At 39.9% G+C, this 27,532-nt stretch overlaps 1 protein-coding gene across 4 annotated transcripts in view; it reads left to right on the top strand.

The window, feature by feature from the left end:
* Nucleotides 1-27,532, top strand: part of snx29 (sorting nexin 29) — a 594,171-nt gene that overhangs the window by 164,644 nt on the left and 401,995 nt on the right. For 3 of the 4 annotated variants that reach the window (XM_068003253.1, XM_068003254.1, XM_068003255.1), the window contains exon 15: nucleotides 20,592-20,698. In XM_068003253.1, the coding sequence (XP_067859354.1) occupies nucleotides 20,592-20,698 (107 nt within the window). Of the gene's footprint in view, nucleotides 1-20,591; nucleotides 20,699-21,943; nucleotides 22,125-27,532 lie in introns of those variants that run through there. The other variant, XM_068003257.1, reaches the window with a different exon arrangement.

Below are 27,532 nucleotides of genomic sequence, written 5' to 3' on the forward strand. Positions count from 1 at the left end.
AGAAATGTTGAAATAAGAACAAGGGAGAACAGAGAATGAGAAAAGGCCATAAATCTTCGAATGCTGTATTGAATTTTACTCTGCTGTTATGAAGTGTTCACTTACATGCAGGTTAATAATAATTTCTCGTGGACTGCTAAATACTAAATCTAATGTAGCAGTTAAATAGTTGCCTTTTTCACAAAGTAAGGCGCAATCACTACTTATTATCTCTGTTAATCCCTTTCATTTGGTCATCTCTTGCTTGACTTGTTAACCTTTGAGATACTGAAATCGTGTACATTTACCACAATTGTGTATATAATGATCACTAAACTCCAAAGAATGTATTTAATTGTGTGAAGCACTTTGCAATGTTTCTATGATGTGATGAGGTGCATTTAAATACAAGTATCTCTTTTCAGAATTTTGATCAGATTTTTTCTTGCAGCTAATTTATGGCCCTTTCTCTGAATGGACAAATTACTTGCAAGCCAAACTTGAGTTCACAGGCAATAACTTCTTCATTGCCCAGTAGGGACTTAATATGCCATCTGTTCTACTTTGCGATATTCCATAGTGATTTCTCAACAGGACTATTTGCATGTTATATATAATACTGTATTTGTAAGTCCCAAAATTTCTTCTGCTTTGACTTTGAGCTGTCCTTTACCAAAATGATTTGCTATATTGGTGATTTTCAATGTGTGTTTTTGTTTGTAGAATGCTTTAAAATTGCAACTTTGTAAAAGCTTTTCTATTATGTGTCCAGAAAAAGAGCAAGATGAGCAAGCTTACTGTCCACAAGGTTTCTTCTTCTATATTGATTTACTCAGACATTCGGTAGCTGGGTTGTGCAAGCACATTAACTTGGGTAGCTTCCAGGCAGCTAAAATATCAGAATTACTGGCAAGACTTCGGGGAAGGCAAATGCTTTTCAGATTCCTTAAACGTTTCCTAGTCTATTTTAATGAGCAAATCCTTTCAAACAATGGTGTTGTCTGAAGTAGGCTGCCGCAAGGGTTAAGATTTTTTGCATCCAGACTAATAATGAGAATCAATGTAATGCCCAAGGTTTGGTAAACAAATTAACATTTTCCAGTGTTGCATGCTGCCTATCATAAATGGCAATCAGAATTAACAATGTTTCTCAAAATCAGTTGCCAGTTATATTTAGTATCATATAGTTAATTGAAGTAAACAAATTAAGTTTATGCTGAAGGTTAATTCTAATGTATGATTATTCACTGATTTTTGAATCTATTATAAATCTAAAGATTATTGAGTGCTGTACTTGTAGTTATGTTTTATATAATACATTTCTCCTAAAGTTTCAGAGGATAATGAAGTGCAGCTTGCTTCATTTTCTTTTCTATAATTCTTTCCTTGACCCCTCCATTACTGAAGATAATAACTGATGTTTCAATAGACAGTAGATGCTTTATCTAACCTCATCAAATGGCTGTAAACTTCTAAGTTTTAAACTTTCATTGTTGGGATGCTTTTTCTTTAACCTGAGAATACATAGAACCATGGAATCTCTTATTATATTTTCTTTCCTTCCACTCCTTTAACTGCCTGTATACCATTTTTGGCAGAGAGGGTGCTAGGTAAAACTAGCTCCCAGTTTTCTAATAATACTGTCCTGGCCAGTCGGAGGTGCGATGTATCACATCTAGATCACTCTGATTTTCCTTTCCTGCTTTTATAAAAGTGCCTGGAAAGTTGAAACCCCAAATCCCTCTGCTCTTCTACATCATCCAGCTTTCCCCCATTCAAAGTACAATTATTACTTTTTTTTAAAACCAAAATGTGGCATCTCATATTTACTGGCATTGAATTCCATCTGCTACTATTTTGCCCATTCCACTATCTTGCCAATATTCTTTTGCAGCTTCCTTTGGCGCTCAGAATTATTTACTATACCTCCTGTTTTAGCATTGTCTACAAATTTGGACACTACTCCCTCAAGTACTATATTAAGATCATTGATTTACACAGAGAACAGAAGCAGTCCCAGAACAGAATCCTTTGGGACAGCAACCACCGTGAGACACTGCCCTTAACTTCCACTCTCTCGTTCGTCCCTTCTAACTAGTTATTAATCCAATTTGCTACCTTGCCCTTAATTCCATACCCTTTAATCTTCTCTTTTAGTCTCATGTCTAATACCTTGTCAAAGGCTTTCTGAAAATCTATGTACACCACATCACTGCATTTTCCCCATCCATCGTATCTGTCAGCTCCTCGAGAACACTTTTATCAGATTTGCCAAGCACAGTCTTCCTTTCTGAAATCTGTGTTGGCTACTTCTAATTGTTTTCTCTTCATCTAGATATTTGTTCATATTTATAATTAAAGATTCCAAAATTGTCCCTCCCACAGATGTTAAACTAACTACCCTGTAATCCTATGGGTTAGCTCTGTCTTCACTTTTGAAAGTGGATATTATATTGGCCCACTCTCCAGTCCTCCAACACACATCCAGTCTCAACAGAACTCTGAAATATAATTTCTAGAGCCATTGCTATTTATCCGCTATTTCCTTGGCTATGTCCCATCAGGTTCTAGCATTTTGTCCTCCTTCAGATCAACTAAATTCTCTAATACTTTCCTTGTATTATAATACATTACACTTTTCAGAATTTACCTCCTCCCCAGTATTCTTTTTTGTAAATACTGAAGCAAAGTACTTGTTACGTATCCTACCATTTTCCACATCCTCTACTAACTCATCGACCGTCTCCTTTTAGGGGTGCCAACTTACATTTAACAATTCTCTCTTACCGATATATTTGTCGTTGTCTTCTTCTCTTCCATGCCAAGTGAGGCAACCCATCACTTCCACTGCTTAACATCCAGCAGATGCTGCTCTGGGTTGTTTCCGTAACCAAGTCCCTTTTCCTGTGGACAGGTCGTGAGCCTGACTCATAACTCCCTACCAGGAGAAGTAACTAGATACGATGGGGAGTCACCACTCCATTCCCATTGGACGTGAATACCTTGCTTGATGTCAGCCCAGTATTCAGAGACTGGAGCTTTGGTCTCCTGCTTGCCGGGGGGAGGCAGGGCACTCGGCTCCCATCAGACATGAGTACCCCACTGATTGTCAACCCGGTTTTCAGAAACTGGAGCTCTAGCCTCCTGCTCGCCGGGGATACGATTGTGGCTGGGTGGGGGGAGGGGACACTCGACTCCTATCGGACACGAGTGCCCCACTGTAACAATCCAATAATTAGAGTTCTTAATTCTCGTCTCTGCTTGCTGGGGCTGTTGAGTGGATTTTAAACCTATAACCTCCTGCCTCAGTGGCGGCAATGCTACCAATTTGCCAAGGCGCACTCCGTTCATACATTTGTTCAATACTTTTATTGATCTTAATATTTTTTGAGGTTCTCTCCTTATACTCCTTCCTTGCTTTCTTTATACTTTTCTTAATCTCTTTCCTTATTTTCTCATATTCTCTCTTATTTCTATCATTCTTTGCACACCTATAGGCCCCATGTGCCAATTTCTTCAATTTTAATTTGTTCCTATCCTCTTTATTTATTCATGGCACTCTGAAACTTGAAGTAGTCCTTTTTAATGGTATATATTTATTCTGCAACTTTGGAATCTGCCATTGTTGATCTACAGTCCTGTGTGCCAATTTTATTCCAGTCTCACCTCAGTTAGCTCACTTGTCATCTTTCCAAATCTGCCCTATTCCAATCTGGTGCACTTTTGTTCTTTTTCACCTTTCTATTTGGACCTTGAGCCATATCATATTGTGGCCACTACTTCTGAGGTACTCAAATTTAACCCATCTATCTGCTCTATTTCATAACCAGATCTAGCATTGCCTGCCCCTTTGTGGGCATATGGACATACTGCTTTAGGAAGGAGTCCTGCACACATTTTAGGAATTCTATTCCTTTTTCTCCATTTACTCCCTCCTTATGCCAATCAATGAGTGGATGATTATAATCTCCTAGGACAATAATTTTGTTATTCCTGCTTATCTCCCTGATCTGTCTAAAGATTTCCTCTTCTATTTCCCTCCCACAATTAGGGGGGCTGTGTTATAACCCCACTAATGTGACAATCCCTTTTAACCTTTGATCTCTAACCATATTGACTCTGTCTGAACTTTCTTGTGTATATCAGCCCTCTCTACAATATGCATTCCCTCCTTCACTAATATTCCCATTCCTCCTCTCTTACCCAATCTGTTCCTCCTAAAAAAACATTGTAACCTGATATGTTTATTTTCCACTCCTGCATAATTTGCAGCCAAGTTTCCGTTAGTACTATTAAATTAATATCTTCTTATGACATAATTGCTTCTCGTTTGCCCAATTTATTTCTCACACTCCGAGCATTGTATTACGTGCGTTTATCATTTCTTGTTTGCATTTAAAGCTACTCCTTTCCCTTGATTTTTTTTGTCCAAGCCAACACCACGAGCCTTTATCTCTCACTTTTCCCTGCTTATAACTTGTCAATTTGATTTTTCTTCTCTACACTCTTCATTTCTTTTCCATGTTATCTCTTTTTGTATTTGTATATTTACCTCATCTATGTATACCTTCTCTGAACTCTGGATCTTCCAGAATTTATGATCCTTTCACTTTTTTATTATTGGGTATTCTAGAATTTGTAGCAGTCAGTTTTGACCAATGTGTGGATTTCAATATCAGTCAATCTGCCCCTGCTCCATAATGCTGTCTGTGATCGAATGTTGGTCAGTTCTGTCATCTATTGCAGGTTCACAGACCAGACAGTCCAGTGTTGCACATGAACTGGGGCTGGTTTTGTCCCTCTTCCACTATCAGCAGTGACAATTATGGGTTGTTCCTTGACTAATGCAGCTACTTCCGTTGGGGTCTCAGAAGCCTTTCTACGATTGTTTGGAGTCAATAGATTACATAGAATTTATAGCACAGAAACAGGCCATTTGGCCCAACTGGTCTATGCTGATGTTAATGCTCCACATGAGCCTCCTCCCACCTTACTTCATCTAACCCTATTAGCATATCCTTCCATGCCTTTCTCCATCATGTGCTTATCTAGCTTCCCCTTAAATGCATCAATGCTATTTGCCTCAACTACTCATGTAGTAGCAAGTGCCAAATTCTAACCACTCTCTGGATAAAGAAGTTTCTCCTGAATTCCTTATTGGGTTTATTAGTAAACTATCTACTATCTATGACCCCTAGTTTTGGATTCCCCCCACAAGTGGAAACGTCTCTACATCTACCCTATCAACCCCTTCTTAATTTTAAAGATTTCTATTAGGCCGACCGCCTTCTCTTTTCTAGAGAAAAGAGCTCCAGCCTGTTCAGTCTTTCCTGATAGTTATAACCTCTCAGTTCTGGTGTCATCCTTATAAATCTTTTTTGCACCCTCTCCAGTGCCTTTAAATCCTTTTTGTAATATGGAGACCAGAACTGTGCACAGTACTCCAAGTGTGGTCTAACCAAGGTTCTATATAGGTTCAATCTAACTTCTTTACTTTTCAATTCTATTCCTCTAAAAATGAACCCCAGTGTTTGTATTTTTTATGGCCTTGTTAACATGTGTTGCTACTTTTAATGATTTGTGAATTTTTACCCTTTGATCCCTTTGCTCCTCTACCCCGTTTAGACTCTTACTTTCCAAGGAGTATGTGGCTTCCTTATTCCTCCTACCAAAATGCACCACCTCACACTTATCTGTATTGAATTTCATTTACCATTTACACGCCCATTCTGCAAATTTACTATTTTATTTTATCACAGTCTTCCTCAGCATTAAGGATACCCTCCCTCCCCAAATTTGGTGTCATCCACAAATTTTGAATTTTGACACGCAGACAGGTGGAGCAAATAAAGCCTGGCAAGCAGTACGCTGCCTTTATGTCTTGATTCTGGATTGTTTGCAGCCTCTTAATTTGTGGTGGACTTGCTGTTGTCCAGGCTGGATGGTCATAAACCAGAATTGGGCAGATGTCGGTTTTGCACAGTCTGAGCAAATGTCTGGGGCTGACTCCATGCTTCTTTCCATAGAGGACTGTCAATTGGCCCTGCCAAATTCAGATAATTTGTGACAGTCAACTGAAAGAGAGTGTACTGACAACTTTATTCCCTTTCAGTGCTGCATTATTCAAAATATAGGTATTGTGAATTCAGGTCTGCCGTAACTACCTTCTCGGGTTCATGGCCTTAGGCACTCCTTTCAGTGGTTTGAGTGTCGTACTTCTATGGGAGTTCACTCACACCGCCCTGTATCTACTTCTATAACCTGAGGATGTAACCAATAGCATTCTCGTCACCTGGGCGAGATACTCATGCCTTTCACAAGTATATTTATTCATTCTCTCTGGAAGACTTTTTTTTATTATTCGTTCATGGGATGTGGGCATCGCTGGCAAGGCCAGCATTTATTGCCCATCCCTAATTGCCCTTGAGAAGGTGGTGGTGAGCCACCTTCTTGAATCGCTGCAGTCCGTGTGGTGAAGGTTCTCCCACAGTGCTGTAAGGTAGGGAGTTCCAGGATTTTGACCCAGCAACGATGAAGGAACGGCGATATATTTCCAAATCGGGATGGTGTGTGACTTGGAGGGGAACGTGCAGGTGGTGTTGTTCCCATGTGCCTGCTGCCCTTGTCCTTCTAGATGGTAGAGGTCGCAGGTTTGGGAGGTGCTGTCGAAGAAGCCATGGCAAGTTGCTGCAGTGCATCCTGTGGATAGTACACACTGCAGCCACGGTGCGTCGGTGGTGAAGGGAGTGAATGTTTAGGGTGGTGGATGGGGTGCCAATCAAGGGGGCTACTTTGTCCTGGATGGTGTCGAGCTTCTTGAGCGTTGTTGGAGTTGCACTCATCCAGGCAAGTGGCGAGTATTCCATCACGCTCCTGACCTTGTAGATGGTGGAAAGGCTTTGGGGAGTCAGGAGGTGAGTCACTCGCTGCAGAATACCCAGCCTCTGACCTGCCCTTGTAGCCACAGTATTTATGTGGCTGATCCAGTTAAGTTTCTGGTCAATGGTGACCCCCAGGATGTCGATGGTGGGGGATTCGGCGATGTAATGCTGTTGAATGTCAAGGGGAGGTGGTTAGACCCTCTCTTGTTGGAGATGGTCTTTGCCTGGCACTTGTCTGGTGCGAATGTTACTTGCCACTTATGAGCCCAAGCCTGGATGTTGTCCAGGTCTTGCTGCATGCGGGCACGGACTGCTTCATTGTCCGAGAGGTTGCGAATGGCACTGAATACTGTGCAATCGTCAGTGAACATCCCCATTCTGACCTTATGATGGAGGGAAGGTCATTGTTGAAGCAGCTGAAGATGGTTGGGCCGAGGACACTGCCCTGAGGAACTCCTGCAGCAATGTCCTGGGGCTGAGATGATTGGCCTCCAACAACCACAACCATCTTCCTTTTTGCTCGGTATGACTCCAGCTACTGGAGAGTTTTCCCCCTGATTCCCATTGACTTCAATTTTACTAGGGCTCCTTGGTGCCACACTCTGTCAAATGCTGCCTTGATGTCAAGGGCAGTCACTGAATTTCTACTTGCTGAGTCAAGACTGGATACAAATCATTAATCATCTTTATTCCACTGTAAGAAAAACATACAGAGGAACCATTAGGATCAGATTCACTATCTTCACATGATGCTGTAATATAATGAATACGTTACACTATCCCATATCAGTGGGTCGTCTTTCTTAACTTGAATAGAATAACTCCTCTTCCTTCGGTCCTGCAGCCCAGAGCAGAAACTCCTTCTCCCTGTCTTTTCAACCTTCTCACTGCAATTTGCTGCCTGACCCATGACTCCTTTTACAGCTCTCTTTTTGAAAGCCTAACCCAAATGGTAACTTTTAGTAAAAACTGACTACACTTCCTCACCATGAGTAGGATCCACCAGCCTACCTTGGCAATGACTCCCGCTAAGTTCAAATGAAAAGGGTTTTGCCGCAGCAATGAGTGTGAACAATCACAGGAATGTCAAATTTTCATTCATTGTCTCTAGGGCGGTAATTTTAACCCCCAAGAACGGGTGGGTTGGGGGCAGGTGGGAGGTTAAAGTAGCAGCTTTTTGGAGCGGGACCACATCCTGGCTCCAGTGTGCCCACTTCCGGGTTTAACCCAGGCGCATTAGGATGCGCACGCACAACCCAGAAATCCTGTCCTCACTTAAAGCCGGCAGGCTTTATAGGGGCCAATTCAGGTAGTTGAAACACTTTAAGTACTTAACTTTTTGTGGATTTTGCAACAGAAACTGATTTAACTTCTCCTGAACGTGTCTCCCATGGCTTCTGAAACACGCCATTGAAATGGAGGTGAGTTGCAGCTGAAACTCTTTTGGCCCTTTAAATCAGTGATTGACGCATCTCAATGAAAGGTGAGGTATTGCAGCTGGGCACTCCGTTCTCACAGACAAACATTTGGCTGGGAGGTCTTTGTGTTTAGACTGAGATTTCTTTGTTGACACTGAGAATTCTTGTGTTCAGATAAATTTACCTACATTTTGGAACCCCTGAAACTTACAAGATCAGGATAGGGGGTGCAATGGATCTAATCCACAGTACATCTGAGGAGGAGGAGGAAAATGAAAATGGGGAACCCATCGCCAGAGCAGCCGCGCATATTGCTGCCCTTGTTGCCAGAGATTCACTCATCGCTAACAGGTTCTCATAATGAGATGTGCAAATTGAAGACTTTGAAATACTCAGGCCGCCTGGAACAACAACTACCACCAATCCACCTCTGCTCCCTTTGCACAAAACAGTCCTTCAACCACGCACATTGCACATGCTTCCAATGGGTGGCATCGTGTCTTGGCATTCATGATGAATTAAATGAAAGGGCGAATTCGCAAAAGGGAGCGAATAATGGCCAAGTGGTGGGGGTAATAATTAAATTTAATGTACCATAACAAAAAAAAATTAAATTAACAACCTGACAGCTAGTCAAACACCCTTGTGCATACCTTTGATAAATTACAATTGCTTATCCTTTCTCTTCCTACTGCTTCTGCGTGGTGCATCCCCTGTGGCATCAGTAGAGGTAGTGGCAGGTTCCACAGATCCCTGCCCTGACTGCTGAGATGCTCTCTGCCTATGATCTCTGAGTTTTGGAGCCCGGGAGGATCCCACCAAAGACTGCTCCTCTTGCACCTGTGCAGGGGCAGACTTGGCCATCAGGAGAGGAGGCAGCATTGCAGGTACCAGTTGAGGAGGGGGTACGGCATGAGATGTGGGAATGCTTTGAGTGGAGTCGCCACTTCCACGTTCCCTTTTGCCATCTTCCCTTTCCTGGGCCAGCGCAACATCACTCCCACCACTCTGCTGGCCAGCAGGTGGGTGAGCAGATGTGCTGCATTCTAAGGTCATGGCTGAAGTATCCGTCTGCCTGTTTAAGGCGGCAGACATGTTGGCATCCAGAATCCACACAACCCTGATCAAGGCCTGCATGGGTTCATTAGAGAGCCGTGCTTGAAGATCAATGGAGGATAGCATTCTCTCCATCGCAGACATTCTTGCACTTACCTGCGCCACCAGCCCACCTGCGATGGAGTTGGACTCCTCCATCCTCTCCGCTATTGTGGACAGTGTGCGTGGCACTTTTTCCAGTACCTCGCAAAGTTGCTGCTGCACCTCTAACATTCTCCTTCTCAATAATGGGGCCCCCCCGGATTCAGCATCTGTGTCCAGCTGAGCAGAGCTTGGAGAGGAGTGTGCCCCCGACACGGACTCTCCACAGCTTCCCCTGCCAGCAGTGTCTACTCACGCACACTTGAGTGCTGAATCACCAGGTGACAACCCAACTAACTGTCTAACAAGACCCACCAAAGTGCGAGTATCAGCGCTGGTGCATGGATGTATGTCATGTGACGGTGCACCCTCAGAAGGATTGAGCTCCTCTGAGGAATTGCTTTCTTCCATTTCTGCTGATTTCTTGTGAAGGCCCTGGAAGACAACAGAAAATGATTCATTGCAAAAGTGACAATCTTTCCAATGACTGTACTGAGGTCTGGCACAGCCACATCATTGATCAAGTCAATTCATCGTGTGTGTGAAAGATAGTAAAGTTCTGTCACCAGCCATTTGCGGGTTGCCAGTCTCTCCATCTCCGATGGATAGGCATGCGATTTTCTGACTTATTTCCATAGCCTGCTCCCCCACATCTGTCACCTCCACTATGTGGTGGGCCACCTCTAGTGCTGCTTCTCTTCCTTGCGTTTAGCGCTCTCTTCTGCAAGGGGAGAAAGAACAACCTGTGAGTGACTGAAGGTGACGTATTCACCCTGTGAATGCATTGCTTTGGGTGAGGCTGACCATGAAAGAGATGCATCAGAGGGTGATTATCAGACAGATACTTCTCATTGCATCAGGATTGGGGTGAGTGGCAGTGGTGGGTGAATAAATAGGCAGTTTAGGAAGTGCATAAAAAGTGAAGGATGGTTATTGCTGCTGCTGACACTTAAGTTGTTGTGAGGAGTGATGTGATGGGCAGGCGTGCCGACACAGAGTGACGGTGTGGGGGGTGGGGGGGGGGTCTTGAACAATACAGGATGTGGGTGAATCAGCAACTGTATTCACTTTTCCTGACCTGGTTAGGTCATTAAAATGCTACCTGCACTTGTACCCAAGACCTGGGCTCCGTACTCCCTGCAGCTCACCTCCCACCTCCAGCCAAGCATTTTTGGTTACAGAGCTAGGTTTCTTCCTGCCATCCATTGGGAACATTACCTCCCTCTTGGCTCTCACTGCAGCCAGCAATACATCCAGGGAGGTATCATTAAATCTAGGGGCAGCCTTTGCTTTCCTGGACTCCATTTCTCCTTTCTCCTACAAAATCCATTCTTGGACTGGCCCTCTAAATAGTGGGCTTTAAATCACATCATTCAGTTGTGCAGTAGACCCACTGCGCAGCTTGGAGACACGAAACTCAGATGCGAAGGTAATTGACTGCAATTGAGATACGATTGCAGATTTAAACGCGCTCACTTTGCCTCCTGGTTCCCCACACACAAATCCGCTGACTTCCCGCCGCCGCCATGTTAAAATCATGGCCTAGGTTGCAGGTTCAAACATGCCATCTGAAGTTTGAGTTGTACATGCTAGCCTTGCTGTCATATGAATGTAACTCCTTGAGTTTAGCTCAATAGTAGCATTTTTAACCTAAATTGCACCAAGACCCTCCCATGACGGTATGGTCTGAATTCCAATGTTCAAGCATTGTTTTTGTTCCATGTTGTCAACCAAATCTGTAGAGTACATTAGAAGCTGATAATGCATTCCTCGTCATCATTTATTCTCTAATGTAGAAGTTGGATTTTTTCTACAATGTAATGCAGATGAAATTGTTATAAAACTTGAAATAAATATTATCATGTAGTGATTGTTAGTGTAGAAAGCTACATCATATAAATGAGAATGAGGTGATTGTGGCATAAATCACCAATAATTCTTAATGAGGAGTAAAATTCATGCCAACCTCGGAGACCTGAGTAAATAAGCATGGAGTGCTTTGACCAGAGGAATGAGAAGCAGCTGAGAAAAGGTCACAGTAACTAAATGAATAATGCAGTAAAAGTAATCTCACTGCTGGGATTTAATTCCTCTTTAATTTATTGGCACAAACTGTGTATGTCAGACCAATTTCCAGGTAAATGTAATGCTGGATTTGAATTTCCTGTAATCTGATTTCAAATATCTCATTACGAAAGGCTCATGACTCCTCCTGTATTTAAAAACAAGTTATTTTTAAATGGATCATTTTGTAAAAATGTCAATGATGTTAGCAGAGCATTGATGGATTGTGTTTTATCATTTCAGAACCAAGTTTGTGTGAACAAATATATGAGTTGTTAAACTGAATGTGTAATTTTTAAACATAGATCTAAATAGAGTCAGCATTGTGATTTAGGAGTGAGGTAGTGCTGCTATTTGTGAGAATCTGATATTTGAATTAGGAGACCTGATTTATGAAAAAGAATCTGAGTTTCAATAGTTCAGATTTGACAATATGAACTTATAGAATCTTATAGCACAGAAGGAGGCCATTCAGCTCATCATGCCAGCACAATGAAAGAGCTATCTTATTAGTCCCACTCTTCTGCTCTTTCCCCATAGCCCTGCAATTTTCTCCTTTTCAAGTATTTATCCAATTCCCTTTTGGAAGTTATTATTGAATCTGCTTCCACCACCCTTTCAGGCAGTGCATTCCAGATCATAATGACTCGCTGCATAAAAGACTTTCTCCTCGTTTCACCTCTGGCTCTTTTGTCAATTACCTTAGATCTGTGTCCACTGGTCACTGGCCCTATTTTACTCTTTTTCTCCCTTACCAAAATGAATGGTATAATGTGGCATAATCCAAACTAAATTAGATGGTTTTCCACTTTTATATTAAGTTCAAAAATAAATGCTTTGTTAATGGACGCAGGGGGTAATTTTCAAGAAAGGAAAAGTAAGACAAAAAAATTAAAATTAAAATTTTGACATTTAAAAAAATCTCCAAGAACAAATCACCAACTGGAGGAATGAGACTCCACAGTTTAAATTATTCAATTTCTGGGCCAGAGTGATTGATTGGCACTGCATTAACAATGATCAGGTCGTTAAAAAGATACTTGCATTGTTAATTATCAGACTTAACTTTCTGTGGTGAGTTTAATGTGTAATTAATGTGCAAGTTCTTAAAAATAATGGGGAGGCTAAGGGCGAGATGCCGTTTGTGTGAAGCAACTGGCAGAGCAGTGTAAATCGACCAGCAAATTCTGGAGATTCGTAACTGATGGTGTGCCCCCTAATCCCCTGAAATTGCTGGCCGATTTGCACATTAATAATGGTGCCTGTCGTTTACACGCTGTTATTTTTCCAACAAGATCCGGCCTATTGTAATCCTAAAAACTATTGAATGAGTTGAGGGAATGCTGGTATTTTTAATCAGTTATGTAAAATAAGGGTGAGTGTATGCAACGGCACTAAACAATATATTTATACGGAGGTTATGTGTTAATACTAGTCATTATGAGTGAGACTTCATGACTCTCAATTGCTGTAGTCATGAGTGGGTTACAACCGCTTTGACACAAGTGGTTCAACTTGAAAAACCTCTGCTCCCCAGTGTGCTCGATTTATGCAATATATTTTAGTTTAAAAAATCCTCAAAGAAAGTTACATTTTTGTCAGATGTAGTGAGATGCTGTGAAGTGATGTGTACAGTATGAACACATTTTTTAATGGAATTTTTATTATCAAATGCCTGAAATGAGGAGAAAAAAGCAACAGGTAATATTCATTTTAATTCTCACTGGAAAAAGATTCCAATTCCAGTAAAATAGACAGAATGTACATTGGGAGCAGGTGGTGTATGAGATATCCGATCACTCTTGTTCTGACAGTTTGAAAAAAGCAGTGATTTAGTGGAGGTATAAACCATGTAAATATGTATTGTATAAAGTGTTTTATTCTGCATCACTGATTGTAATCTCTATCTGTGTTGTGCTTGTATAACTTCCAGAAGCCTCCGTATTTGAATATTGGCAGGCATAGTTTGTAGGATTGTGTTAGAAGGTATCACTCAGAATTTTTAAACCAGAACTAGAGTCAAGAATGTAGTGCATCTATGTGATAAAGCTGAGGTGAAAAAATTATTAATAAAGGTTATTATGTATACTAAAAATTGTACATTTCTGAATGAGACATGGTAAGAAAGATAACTTTAGCCAACATCATTTTGAAGAAGACATTTAGACCAATTTTCTTTTGCTATCTTTCATATGTACATGGGTAAATTGGACAATTCCTACAGGGAAATTCATTGTTGCATGAAATTATCCATATCAACTATCCCACCATCCTCGTTTCTAGAACTTAGACCAATGAGTTTATTGTAAGTTTTCCAGTTTTGTCCCTGACGTGGTCAACAAGTTGTTGGTAGTTAATATTTCATTTACAAAAAAAGTGCCAAACTTTGTGTATACCAAGGTGAGAGTTCTGGTGCTATGGAATTTGACCTCTTTTCACCTTTGCACCCACTGTCAGTGTTGAATACTCCCAGACAGGTTTTACATAGACTAGATGCAGAGTAAAGCTCCTCTACTGGACTTGGACAATTTACCTTAGTTGAGCGCCTACTTTAACACTGGTGTGACAATTGTACTTTGCATACTAGCCATCATTATGGGGTGAGACTCCTAAATTCCAGGCACTCTTGTGCTCTGGACCTGTAAGAACTGGACTGAGATTGCACAAATTTATTTCACATTAGACTCCTAAGCTGTGAGAGAGAGGAGATTTTCATCCTGTTAGTCTGGGCTGGATGCAAACACATTATCCTGCAGATGTGACACCTGTTAATTCATCATTTTCCACACCAGGGTCTGGAGCCCCAAACACTACTGCATGTGAAACAGTGATTTATGATTACTTCCTCCAGGATTTACTGCTCACAGTGTGGCCTCCTCTACAATAGGAAAATTGAACAAAGATTAGGTGACCGCTTTGACAGACACTTCTACTCTGTCTGCAAGTGTGACCTTCATCTACTTTTGGCTTGCTGCTTTAATTCTCCCTCCCATTGCAAATCTGATCTCTCAAACTTTTATCTTCTGCACGATTCCAACCAATGTTGGCCACTTTTTAAATCTATTTTCAGGACTGGTTTGTCTCTTGTGTGTTTTCTGATTTCATCTCAGACCTCCTGGATTTGTAATTTTTTTTTCTTTTTTTCTCCAGTTTTCTTCCTTTCTTTGTCTCTCTAGTTTTCTTAAATTTCTTGCCTTTTTTTGTTGTGTGTGGCTCGGCCATGCCTTTCCATCATTTTAGATATTTGCACTTTATTTCAATGACTTTCTATTGACTCATTGTGGTGATTTTTTGCCAGTCTTCATTAAGTAGTTTGCAGATCATCCAACCCGTTACTTTCCTCCCTGTCACTGGAGTACCTGTACCTCCCCCCCCCATACTCCATGCTCCTCCTCCCCGAACTTAAAGTACTCGTGTCACTTGTCTCAACAATGCATCCATTTCCTTTAGTCTCTAACCCTGCTCTGTAATCCACCCTGCAGACCTCTAACTCTTATCCGGCCCATCACGATACTGTACCTTTCCCTTTCCTCACTCCACCTGCCTCTCCCTCATCCCGCTGTATCTTTCCCTGCTTGCCCTATTTTAGCCCCCTATCTTCACAGTCCTTTCTCAGCTATATATATATATATATTTAATATATATATAATACATATGTATATAAGGCATGTAAGATATAAGGCAGTAATTTGTCAATTTAGATTTTCAATCATAAATGAAGACTTGAACAGTTTATTTGATATTCAGAATCCTGAGATTCAACCACAGCTGTGTATTTGCTTGTATTTATTATTCTTTGGAATATATGGTTAAATTTTTTTTAGAAAGTCAGATGTCTTTTAGATTTGAATTACTTATTGGCAGTACGTAGATCAAAGAATAAGAAAGATGGTACTGTATTCTGATGCAGTAATACAATTGTGCTCTATAGTGGAATACAGGGAAATGTACTATACAGAATATATTACTTAGGTACGTTATTTTGAAATTTAAGTGCATTTTTAAACAAAATTGGCATTATACAACACAACTTGTTATGTAAAGGAAAATATGGGAACATTGTAATTCGGGGGTAGATGGCACAGTGCTGTGTTATCTGAATTACCACCTTTGGCTCTTGGGATAGAAATTTAGAAGGTAATGACTGCCCTAACCTGAGCTGATCCAGAACTTAAATATGTGATGTGAAGCTAAAGCAGGAAGGACTATCAGGCCTCTGGCAGATGGTGCACAGTTGGCTGTGTTGAATTTTCGAATGCAGGCTAACCAAGTTGAAATCTCCAGGGACACTTTATTTTCAAGGAAAGCATGTCAAGAGGTAGCTGAACAGAATTTTCTTCTTGTACATATACAACATAACATTTGATTGTTGATTTCTTCATAAAGGTGAACTTTTCATCTTTTATGGAAATGTAAAAACTGTTATTAAAAATGTACATAAGAGAGGACATGCTTGACTAGTTATAGTTTGAGCATCACCACCCCAAGCATACTTAGGCTGTATTATTGAAGATATTTCAAGATTTGGGGTAAGAACTCTAACCTGTGAAAGTTCTCAGACATTTTGAAACACTGCAACATTTCCAGAGAGGCTTCATCGAATGTTCATTAATAATAATCACCACCATTATCTTCAACATCATCCTCATTGTGCAAAGCACCTAAGAACTAGTTGTAAATGGCTGTGAACTCAACACAGCATTATTTTCAGTTTATGGATCTTTGTCTTCAAACAGACACATCAGTCAGACATGGCAGGAGGGATGGTCAGTTTCTCTTATATTACAGCTAGTGGTCTCAGAGCAGTATCTGGTAGACCAGAGTTATATTGCTGACTGTGCATCATTGCAGGCCACATTGAGGTGAGCCACAGGTGCTGGCGTAGAGCTCTGAGTCTCAAGTGTTCAATTTTTTATTGCGAGGAGTATGTGGGTGGGATTCTTAGCTCTCTACTAACATTATAAACAGGACTTGAAGCAAAATCGAACTGGTATGACGATCTGATATACTCCTGGAGGTGAGCTCACACTAGTTGACTTTCTGTCCATTCAGAAATCAAATCGGGACCAGATCCATGAGTTATACTGCCAGTTTACATTGATGCACACCTGAACTCACATTGTATTCATGTGAAAATGGCAATCTAAATGCGCCCTTAAGGAATAAATGTAGAGTCTTTGATATTAGTAGTTGACGTCTTTGGAATTGTATTTCTTTAAAACTGTTTTACATGTTGGTACAGCAATGAATTCTTAAATTCCTTCACTCGTACGAAGGTAAATACACAAGAGGAAACTCATATGGTGAACAAAAGGCACTTGTTAAACACTTGGAACCAAAGTTATTTCTTATTTAATAGCACTGAAATTGTCTGAACGTTATGGATATCTTTTACTGTGTGTACCTTGATGTTTCGTGGGAGAGAAGACTTTATATTGTATTACTGAGTTGTGTTTTAATACAAATCTCATCGGCCTCTCTAGTTAGGACCGAATTTATGATTAATTTAGGAATGTTCTCACAGCTAAACAATTATGCTTTTAGAGGAATGTATTGATATTTTGGCATTGTCAACTCTGAGGAGGATAAATATGCTCTGACAATTTCGATTTAAATTCATTATTAGGGGTAACTATCTTGTCAATGTTGCAATGGGTGCCTAAGTATTCTGATTGTCAGTGATGATCAACTACTATTCTGGGAATATTGACAGTACTAGCGTTTTTCAGATGTGCAGAGTTAATACTCTGTGGATCTCAGAGCCTAACCTCTGTAGCTTTCATGCATAGCAGCCAGCCATTTTAAATCACTTCCCTGCCTGATAGCAAAGCATAGATGTTGTTTGGAGAACAAAATACAGCAGGTATTTTTTGACGTGTACATTAACAAATTCAACAAAAATTTCATGATTTGTGACAGCACTGTGCATACTCAGTGAAATGTTTTGATATTTTTCTGGCATTGTCAACCCTCAAGAATAAACGAGTTGTGATTTATTTAAGTTTAATATCAATTAAGGATAACTATTTTGTTAGTGGATCAATACTCTCACCTTCAGTGTTTAACTTGAGCTCATTTACTAATCTGAGTAGTAGACAGTTGCTGTTTCAGAATTCCATAGAGGAAAATGTTAAACTGCACTGTCTTGGATAAAATATATGAATATGTCAGTCAAATTATACTGTCTGAACAAGTTGGCATAGATAATCTGTGATTGCTGTAAATTCTCAAATTTTAATTCTTTCCAAAGAAAGGTAGTTAATTGTTATATTTTCTAAGTTTTGAAAAAATTGGTTTTCATTTTTGCATACAGTACTTATTACTTTCATTTAGAAATCATGTGATTGAAGATTACATATATTGACTGAGATGATCAAATACAATATGGAATATGATGTTTCCTGAGTTGAAGGCACTGTAGAAAACCACTAGTTAAGATGAGTACTGCAAGGTTAGATAGGCTTTGCACACCTTTGTAGATGGGGGGAGGGAAGCTTTTCAGGCCTTGCTTACAGTTTCTCTTGGGCATTTCAAGATGGAGAGAAATTTGACCATGTTAACTTGCTGGAATTTCCACGTGTGGTTCTTCAGCTCCCTCATAAAATGAAATAGATAGAGTTGAGTCCATGATAGCACTAATTGTACATTATCTGTAGTTTGCTGGACCCAAAGCCTGTGTCTTGTTTATGCTTTAAATTAAAACTAAAACAAGGGGATTTTTAAGTGTTTTTAACAGGGTATGTCTTAATCTTGCATACTTTATCTTTTGAAATCACTGGCTTTCTTCAATGCAATTACTTGTTAACTTACCGGTGGCCGAAGCTGGAAAACTGAAACAATGGAGCTCGTTATGGCAGTCACGGAAACTTGCCCCAAGCTTGTAGAATGCAACCACTGAAACCAAGCAATCAATTTGAACTTGACGTTACTCGGCAGGCTTGCACTGATCTCATTTCTTTTGTAGTAAATACTCAGTGTTGTACTTACTCCTTCGCTTGAGTATTTATGATCAGATCAGAGTAAACTGTTACAGAACGATCATTAGATTGTTAAGTTTGACATCACGATGCTGATTCCACATAGTGTCATAAGATTTAGAGTACCATGCATGGTAGTTGTGGTGTAAGTACTTATTAGCCCAGTGGACTGCTCGCAATTATTCTTTGCGTGAAGAGGACAAATTAGTCAGTAAAATAGGGAGTTTTGATTGATTAAATAGCTACGGTATTTTTCTTGGGTTTTTCCTCATCATTCACTATTGGGTAATTTTTACTTATTCCCTGTGGACAAGAGTGAATAATGTGTTAAGCATGGTCTGTCCTCTGGCCTTGTGATCATGTTCCACAATAGGTGAGTTTATATTGCTTGAGATCCATACTCTGCTGCCAGGTTTCTGAAGCAAAGGCTTTACACAGTCAGCTACAGGTCATGTGCAAAACTGCCAGAACGCTAAGAATGGCTGCTAGAAAGACCCATTTTTAGAGATTTGGGAACCCGGCAGTATTGGCGCAATATAAAAAGATCTCAGTAGAATCTGTGTCATACACAAGGGGGAAGGAATAGATTGATGCACACAGCCTACAATACGCTTTCTCTCCAATTTTGTTTAATTATCCCAATATAGAGTACATTTCCTAATTAACTTGTTATATTGTTAATTCTCTTATGTGAATGTCATGGGACCACAAGGAACACTCTGCTTTTTGGCACTGGGACAAAGACTGGTTGAAAAGAGAATGAATTCCTACAGAAAATTATTTATGCTGTAAATACAGATACTGATTTATACAAATGCTACTTGTGCAGTTCAGCAAAAGTGAATTTGTGAGAACAAATTAAATAAGTTATTTTAATCCTAACTTTCTCATTTGATTGCCAACTGCAGTCCTTGTTACACCTACATAATGTTGAATGATATTTTGAGAAAAAATCTGCAGATTTCCCATTAGGATACTTCAACAATGAACTTAACCTGGAGGTTGTTTTATTAATTTTGTACCCCAAACTTGAGAGTTTAAACCTTTAAGCCATATGTTATTACTTGAGTGTCATTTGTATGTGCTGGTATTGTTTTAAGTTAATTAACACAGCTCAGATAATTCAACATACCCGTCAGACACAATGAATCAGGATCTATTAGTTATTTGGTGGCACCTTGAAGTACAAAATATCTTCTTAAGATGCTCTTAGATTGGGAGGGCTCTGTGGTTTGCTGCCATGTTGGAGCACATCAAGAAATCTGGCCGCATAGTGGTGAACTTGCCTTGGCCAATCCAGCACAAGCTTGCCAGTGAACGACATTGAAGGCAATGCACTGGGTTTGGGTCAATTAGGATTTGAATTATCATTTCAAAAGGTAGCTGGTATCAAACTACAAAAAGACCAATAAGCGGGTAAGTTCAGAATACATTGAGAAGTGAGTAATACTGAATTATTCACTGGCCATATCGTAAATAGTGCAAATGAATATTTGTGTTGTTTTTGTATTGTACGTTTCCAGTTTTCCCACCGCTAATGGTCTGATATTGACAACATCAAAATTAATTCATCCCTTCTAAGCTTCTATGGCTTTTTAGTACGTGTGCCGAAGAAATGTAATTTAGCTTACTTTTCAATGTCACATCACAGGAAAGTGTTTTTAAAAAATCTGACTATGCCTAAAGGACAATAGCTGAAATGATGTGGAGATGCTGGTGATGGACTGGGGTTGACAATTGTAAACAATTTTACAACACCAAGTTATAGTCCAACAATTTTATTTTAAAATCCACAAGCTTTCGGAGGCTTCCTCCTTCCTCAGGTGAATGTCAAGAAATCCTCGAACCTCTCGCATTTATAAATCACAGAACAATACCTGGTGATTACAGATAGTCTTTTCAACTGCCCGTTGCCAAGGCAACCAAAGTGTTCAGACAGCTGAAGGTATCGTAATGTTGGTAATTGAATTATGTTTGAATGTGTAATAATGTTTAATCATTATAAACTTCTATGCAGAAAGTAACACAAATAGCTGCACAATTTCAAATTTGTCTTACTATCTGGTCTCATTTAGTTCTTCCAAATCTGCGGAGTGGTGATACAGATCTTATGATCCCAGAACCTAAACCCGTGGTCGATAACGATGAGCTGGCTAACACCTATGAACGGAAGCTAATAGAGGTAAGAAAAATTCTTAGTCTTGCGTCTCTTGCATTTATTTAGGCATTTACATTTGCGGGTAAGCTGCCATTATTTTTTTCTGCATGTCCTGTTCATCCATGCAACTTGCCAGCTGTAAACAAAATAGGTGACTAACACTTCGGACATGCGCTAATTGAGATGTGCAGTGCTGGTTGGGAGCAATTGAGAGCAACCCTGTGGTGTCCTGCCATTTTGAAGCACATCAAGAAATCTGGCCACAGAGTGGAGAACTTGCCTTGGTGAATCTGGCACAGGGTGGATAAAATGGCCAGAAATGATAAATCAAAAAATATGAGGAGCAAATAAACATATAATAAAATTAATAAGGCAGCATGAAACTTTCCAAAAGAAGATGCCAGGGAAAATAGAGCCTGATCATTCATGTGCAGACTTTGGGGTCGTAGGTTGTCCTTGTATGATGGAGCAGAATTCTAAGGCACAAAGAAGGCTGAGAAAGCTGAGCAGAAGGCAGCACAAAGCAGAAAGCAACTGAAACTCAATCCCTAGGCTCCTGAGAGAACAACAGGCATATGGAGGGAGACATTATTGTAGAGATTTCAAACACAGAAAAGGCAACTTTATGGAGATAACTTTTAAGATTTCCATCTGCATTTTGGCATTTTTTTTGCGTTTGTTAAGTTAGAAAATGTATTTTTAGTATTATATCATTGCGTAACTGAGTACCTAAGATGGTGGCTTGAAACACTTCCAAAACTTGTTTTGAGATTTTGTTGTTCCTCGTCTGCTACTCAGTAGTTGGTCACATTTTTTTTGCTGTTTGTCAAATCTTAATTGATAAGTTTCCTGTTTGCTAATTGTTTATTTGTACCTTTCCTAGTTTAGTGGTAAGTGAGGCAATTGGCTTCTTTCAGTTAATAGTGATTAGTTGCTGTTTGATGTAATTGATATTTTAGCCAACCAGCTGCAAGTGTGGGGGTAGACACTTTTGTGACATTTATATAGTGGGATAGACACTTCTTCACATGCTATAGGTGCCATTTGACACACGATGATGGAAAGAATTAAACTTTCTGATCATGTAAATAAAGCATGGCATTTTGCTTCTGTTGAACATGTTTCTAAATTTGTTGTTTTAATATGTAAAATGTGTTTCGTGGGAGATTCACTGTTGGAATTCATATATTTTATTGCCAGTTTCTTTGCTATTTCATCTTTTGGATGAGGTGTTGAACAAAAATCTTTCTGTCTTTAACAATGGTTCAGGTGAAGGTTTAAGATACCACGGCACCATTCAAAGAAGAGCAGGGAGTTCTCCCAGTGTCCTGGACAACATTGCCCCTAAATCAAGACCACCCAAAAAACAGATAAACTGATTATTCATGACTGGTCTTTATTGGGGTACAGAATGGTCCCCACATCTTCCGATATGACATCAGTCACTGGTTCAGCTGTTTGTTTGATATGGTCTAAAGGAAGTTGAATACTTTTGTCTACAAAATTGAACTTCTGAATCTGTGTAAACGTGTTTTTTGATGTGGTAAACGTGTTTTTTGATGTGGTAAGAGTTATATGTGCGTTAATCTTTTTGACTTTTGACAACTTTGTATCATCTATTTTATGATGTATCCATCAATTACGTCTTGATCAAGAATCAGTCACAGTTAAACATGAAAATAGTCTTTTCAGCTCATTTGTTAACCTACCATTTTATTTACTTTTGTGATATTGTCAATAGTTTCACAGTTGGAATTGATACATATTTAGGAGGCATTGCATTTTTTACCAGCTAAAGGACTTTCTACAAAAAAGCCCTGTTATAGCAAGGCAATAATCTCATAAAAGAGCAGGCCTGGACTTTCAGGCATTTATCTACAAAGCATTTGTATGTAGTAATTTTCTTTTGAACAATTCTTTAGTTTACCCTGACCAAATGGTTGAAGTTGAAAAGATTAGTAGAACTCCATCTATGTCCTTCACCAGACACTTGCTTTATGCATTTATAGCAAAATTGTGACCACTCAACCTTCAAAATGACATTGATGCATTGTAAGGGGTTCAGAGTAGACAGATGAAGAATTTAGTAATTTAAGTACATGAGGGAGAAAGGACTAGAAGGATATGTTGATAAGGTGAGATGAAGTAAGGTGGGAGGAGGCTCATGTGGACCATAAACCAGCATAGACCTGTTGGGATGAACGGTCTGTTTCTGTGCTGTAAAATTCTATGTAATTATAAGTTACGGACAGAGAATCTCAGAATTTAACTTATTTTAATTAGAGAGAAGATGGAAGCCAAATTGGTGAGTAAATAATAGGTTCATAGAATCATTACAGCACAGAAGGAGGCCATTCGGCCCATTGAGCCTGTGCCGGCTGTTTGTAAGAGCAATCCAGTTAGGTTGGCTGTGATTGTTGACTTGCGAGAGCTTGTCGTTTACAGTGGATTCCAGGAATAGAGCCAGGATTAGTTGTAGATATACCAGCCTATAGTTGTTGGGGTACTCCAAAACATAACTTTTCATTTAATGTACTGAACAGCTGAATTTTTACAGGTAGTTGTTTTCAGTCTTAAAACAATTAATATTCTCCCTGGAGAAGCTATCTTATCTCTGTGATTTTCCAAAAAAAAACAGTTAAATTGGACTGTGAAGCAAGGGTGTCCTGTTCTCTTGCTGCTTATAGATAATTTTTAATTAAAAAAAATGTCAAGTTGAAGAGAGAAAGTGAAGATCCACTTGAGGAATCAAGTGATTTAATTCTGTGCAGCATGGGTTGCCTAGACTACAAAAGTGAAGTTCTGTTTGTTTTTTGTGTTTGTATGATTTTAAAAAATGCTCATATGCTGGTTTGCTTTGGGGTAATTTATTTATTTTGCTTTTAACTTACATTATGTGTTAGAAGCAGGATAAACAGACTGCCTCTAATAACTGATGGTGATTATGTTCAAGCCTGATCCTCAGAAGAACGTGTACAGCAAAAAAAAGAGTTACCATTTCATCACACTAATACACACAGTTCTATCTCACTTCTAGACTCCAACAGAGATTACTCTACAATTAATCCATAGTTTAAGAATAAAACAAAAATAATTCCCATGCAGAATCCCCCTTCCTATGCTTCACATGAGAAAACTATGTACGGTTGCTCGTTACCACGTCAATAAATGTTTTGCTATTTAGAGATATAATTTGGGATTTCATGGTATTATGTCATTTATCATTGACAGCAATTTAATGTAGAGTAGCCATAGTGACATTATATTGACCCATGTCTGTTGCCATTATAAAATCAACAAAAAAATTCTATTTGACATAACATGATGGAAGACTAATTGAGATAAAGCTAGTATTAGACGACCAGTAAAGTGGCAGACTTTGCCTGTTAAATAAACCCCCACCCGTGGACTCAGAAGAAAACAAGAATTAAAAAAATCACTCAACAGCTTTGAAATGTGACCCAGTGAACCTTTATACACTTCAAATGCGATCAGAAAAATCAGTTATACTCCTATTTGTGTGGCAAAACAACAAAAAGTTGCTTTGAAATTTAACCTTAATTAAAAATGTCCAGGTCTGTTTTTTTATTTAATCTATATGTCACTCGACACTATTGCAGATAGTGATATCCAGGAGTACGGGGATGGCAGCCCAGTGAACTTTTTCAGTCCTTACTAACAAAGAAAAATCGTAATGTAATGTAAAATAACAGAAGAATCTCACCACGCAGTTTTCAAAATGAGCAGGGCAAATGGGAGAGCAATTTCTGGATTTCCGTATTTGACTGTGCAGGTGCGCTCGCTGGAACTTGCTCTTTCATTTGCCCTGAAATAACAGTGATCCCTGTTAGCCTTGGCAATTTCCGGGCCGTTAAATTTGGCAGGTGGGGCGTGCCATTCATTGAAGACTTGTTTTCTCTGAAATATTTGTTACTCCTGTAGGTGATGCTGTGATGGCTGTTTTTAATGTTAAAGCAATCACAGTTTCCTGTCACAGTCTGTGACACATATAACGCAGCTACCATATACTGAGAGTATAGGGTGTTCCTAATACTCATCACAGGTCACGTGACGCGCCATGTTTGAGTACAAGCTTGTTGGCTGAGCGACGGTACGTGTGAGTAGTTGAATTGAAACTCAAGCTGGGTGTCAGCAAACTGATAGTTGGCTAGTAAAGTGGAAACACATGCTTTATTCTATTAATTGAGAAACCCAGTGTAAAAGACCAAAGCCCACAGTGCAGAAACCATGGAAAAATAAAGGAGAACATGAGGTAAATGAGGAAGTATTAATTATTGTCATCATGCTCGTGTTTTAAAACCCTAAATATTGAAGGTGGAGTTGGTAATTGAGGGACTGAAGAGTTCCACAGGGAGATAGAACAAGTCCAAGGAACTTTAGACCAGTTAGCTTAGCTTTGGAGGTAGGAAAGATAATGGAATCTTTACTTGAAGTAATAGGAAAGACATTTAGAGAACCAAATTATAACAAAGAATAGTCAGCATGGATTTCAGAAGGGAAAGTCATGCTTGACCAACCTTATTGAATTCTTTGAAGAAGTAACAAAGAGTAGTCAAGGGTAATGCATTAGATGTAATATATTTCGATTTTCAAAAGGCCTTCGATAGGTGCCGCATTGTAGACTTGTGACTAAGGTCAAAGCATGTGGAATCAGAGGACAAGCAGCAAAATGGATAGCAAGCTGGCTACAAAACAGAGAAGAGAGTAGGGGTTAAGGAAGGTTAGCTGTTCAGACTGGCAAAAGTTGGGAAGTGGTGTTCCACAGGGATTGGTGCTGGGACCACTGTTGTTCACAATTTACATCAACGATTTGGACTCTGGACTCGGAAGTACAATTTCAAAATTTGCGGACGACACAAAATTGGGGGATGTAGTTAATACAAAGGAAGAATGCATTAAAATGCAAGTGGACATTAATAAACTTGCGAAATGGGCATGTAATTGGCAAATGAATTTCAATATAGATAAGTGTGAGGTGGTGTATTTTGGTCGGAAGAAAAAGGAGGCCACGTATGGGTTAGAGGAGCAAAGGGATCTCTGGGTACAGATACACAAATCATTAAAACTGGTGATGCAGGTTATTAAGGGCATGAAAAGGCAAACCAAGCACTGGGGTTGATTTTTAGAGGGATAGAGTTGAAAAGCAGAGAAGTTATGTTAAACTTGTACAGAGCCTTGGTTAGACTACACTTGGAGAACTGTGCAGAGTTCTGATCTCCATATTATAAAAAGGATATAGATACATTGCAGAAGGTGCAAAAAAAGATTCACAAAGATAATATCAGAACTGAGAGGATATCCTTATCAGGAAAGACTAAACAGGCTGGGGGTCTTTTCTCTAGAAAAGAGAAGGCTGAGGGGTGACTTGATAGAGGCCTTTAAGATAATGAAAGGGATTGATACAGTAGACATAGAGAAGGTGTTTCCATTTGTCGGGTAGTCCAAAACTAAAGGTCAGCAATAGAAGATAGTCACTCATAAATTCAATAGTGAATTCAGGAGAATGTGGAACTCGCTACCACAAGTAGTAGTTGAGGCAAATAGCATAGATGCACACTAAGGGGAAGCTAGATAATTACATGAAGGAGAAAGGAATAGAAGGGTATGCTGATAGGGGTAGATGAAGTACGGAAGGAGGAGGCTTGTGCGGAGCATAAATGCCGGCATAGACCAGTTGTGCCAAATGGTCTGTTTCTGTGCTGTAGACTCAATGTAACAGTTTTGAGGTCCTGGGAAAGTATGAGTTAAAGTAAGAAACCGTGTGATCTTAACACAGTGAGGGTGCTGGGAGTAGAGAAATGCTATGGTATGGCATATTATGGTATGGCATACTTACAGAAGCAATGATGAAACAGAAAGAGACGAGAAAGGCTGTGAAGGGGAGCGAGAGGTTAGAAGTGAAAGAGTGATTCCCTGTAAGAGATCAAGCTTTTTTATTGCATTCTGTGCAGGAGTGGATGGGTCCACAAGAGAGGTATTAGAGGAGCTTTGCCAGGTATGGGACCAGGATTCAAGTCTTAAATTGACTTGTGTTTTATAAGGAGTTAAGAGTTGTTGAAGGGAAAAGAAATGTTTGGCATGCAAGAGAAAACTAAGGTTCCTGGAGGCAGCATTAGTGATGGAGGAGATGTGGGAGTTCCATCTGGGATCAGATGGTGAGGCCAAGATTGTCACTGGGTGAAGGAGGACTGCAATAGACCTGTTTAAAGGTAAGAGGTGGGAGCAGTTGGTTAGACTTGCCAGGCATGAAGAAATTGTCCTTGAGTAATTGAAAGAATCAAGTGGTCTGAAGGAGTAAAAAAAAGGCCAAAAAAAAAAGAGCTTCCTCTTTAGAAGATGTAGCAATTGTAAGACGAGGATGGAAAGAAGATTCACAGAGATTATGAGAAAGCTTTGGCAGGGCACAGAAAGAGATGCTTTGGGACTGGCAGGCAGGTAGTGCAAACAGTGCCCTTGAAAATGTACCCCAACATGAGTCAAGACCTTCTAAAAAGGAGGGGAGGCCATTAGAATTTGAATCCAGGTTCTAGAGGTAAAAGGGCAGTGGTCTTTTCTTCTGGCCAGTTTTCTCCCCATCCCTCCTCTCCTGAAAGGTGTTAACTCCGTGGCAAGGTGCTGGTTGCCAAAGATACCTCACCCCCATGCAGCCATTATTAATGTGTGAGCGCTGACAGTGAGTGTGGTAGGGTATTAACAGTCATCGGTCTCACCCAGGGCCGTAATACTGGTGCTATAATTAGACTTGGTGGATTGGACTAGGGAAGGGATTATGGACCAGTGACTCTTGCTGGAAAATGGGCTCGGGGATGTGTAAGTGTTTGGCTGGAATTCCCCTGG

This window comes from Heptranchias perlo, chromosome 22, assembly GCF_035084215.1.
Source record: "Heptranchias perlo isolate sHepPer1 chromosome 22, sHepPer1.hap1, whole genome shotgun sequence".
NCBI lineage: Eukaryota > Metazoa > Chordata > Chondrichthyes > Hexanchiformes > Hexanchidae > Heptranchias > Heptranchias perlo.